Raw genomic sequence first — 1,343 nt, forward strand, 5'->3', positions numbered from 1 at the left:
TTATGTCAGATGTGCTTTTCACACAAACAGTCACATGGAATTTATAGAACACAAGAAAACGCACGGCAAACCATTTATTTACGAATGTAAAGAACCCAATTGTGGGAAAAAGTACAATCATAGCGGATCATTTCACTCTCACAAGAAGAGAAATCATCAACCACATCAACTCAAACCTCAATGCGAATGCTGTAACAAATCCTTCAGTCGCAAGGACCATTTGAAAGAACATCAAAAGAGATGTTTAGGAAATTCACGTTAGTTTTGCAAATTTAGCAAAATTTCAAGTGCGTTTTTCCATCTGGAATAGCAGAACATACATGAAGGTGTGGTGAGAAACATTTACAACCGTGGATCAGGAAAGCAATATTCGATAGATATTCCGATACAAGAATGCATATCATCTGTCCCATGCGACCAAACTATAAAAAACCATTTGTTTTTCTGGTGCTATCAGACAACATTCAGAAAAAGTTCTATTCTAGATCTAACGAAGGGAGAATTCCAATTCAGAAATTCCTCGGCAAACATGAGAAATGGGACGGAAGCTAGAGAATCAAAAGCTGAGAATAAGAAGAATCAGAAGTTACGCAGTGTATTCGATGTCATTATCAAAGTGTAGAACAAATTTATGATCTCATTTTAATATTGAAATTTCTGATCTGTTTTATCTTTACTCTCTTTGTTATCCGATGGCATGAACTATTTGGTTAACAGCGATACGTTACAACTCGAAAATAAGTATCTCACAGTTATTGGAAATCCTGTTTTTCCATCTTCTTTTAGTTTTGCAAATGTCTGAGTTAACGATTTTTTTAAAACAAATTCTTGCGTCCAAATGTCACACCTTTTTCTTCTATTTTAATTTTTTGATCCGAGCAATTTAAAATTTTATTCGGTAATTTTTCTCAACAGTATTAGTCGTAAGAGTAATTTCGCTTTTAATAATTTGACTGTTATTAGACTTATTCAAAGCATTGACATCAGGACTACTGACGCGAAAAGCTAATGCTGTTTATGTGCGCCGATTCTATAAAATCGGGTTATATTAAATGGAATTGATCCCTTTGTTTATTATTTGTTTATTGTTTATTATTACTCGTTCATGAATAGAACAAATAAACAGAATCTAATGAATTAGCTATGCTGTCAACCTCCTTTTGGTGATCCTTAGGATTCGACCGGAGCGTACGTAATGATGCGACCCTAGTTTTGTTTTGCATATTTTTAAATGCTCTATTGAGTATCTTTCATTCCGAAAACATAATTTCGCTCAAACAAATAAACAGCAAGTTGTACCAATCGAAATTTCATTTGAACTCACTGATAAGCACTGAATTTCT

General features: G+C 33.7%; 1 protein-coding gene across 1 annotated transcript; it reads left to right on the top strand.

The window, feature by feature from the left end:
* Positions 1 to 34: 34 nt before the first annotated feature.
* On the top strand, positions 35 to 257 carry LOAG_15681 (zinc finger protein; the record flags this gene model as incomplete). Its single annotated transcript, XM_003151170.2, has 1 exon — positions 35 to 257. A coding segment is annotated over one exon (222 nt), but the record flags the coding sequence as incomplete, so codon positions are not given.
* Positions 258 to 1,343: the final 1,086 nt, after the last annotated feature.

The sequence above is a fragment of the Loa loa genome (genome assembly GCF_000183805.2).
Source record: "Loa loa unplaced genomic scaffold supercont3.2437, whole genome shotgun sequence".
In the NCBI taxonomy this organism is placed as follows: domain Eukaryota; kingdom Metazoa; phylum Nematoda; class Chromadorea; order Rhabditida; family Onchocercidae; genus Loa; species Loa loa.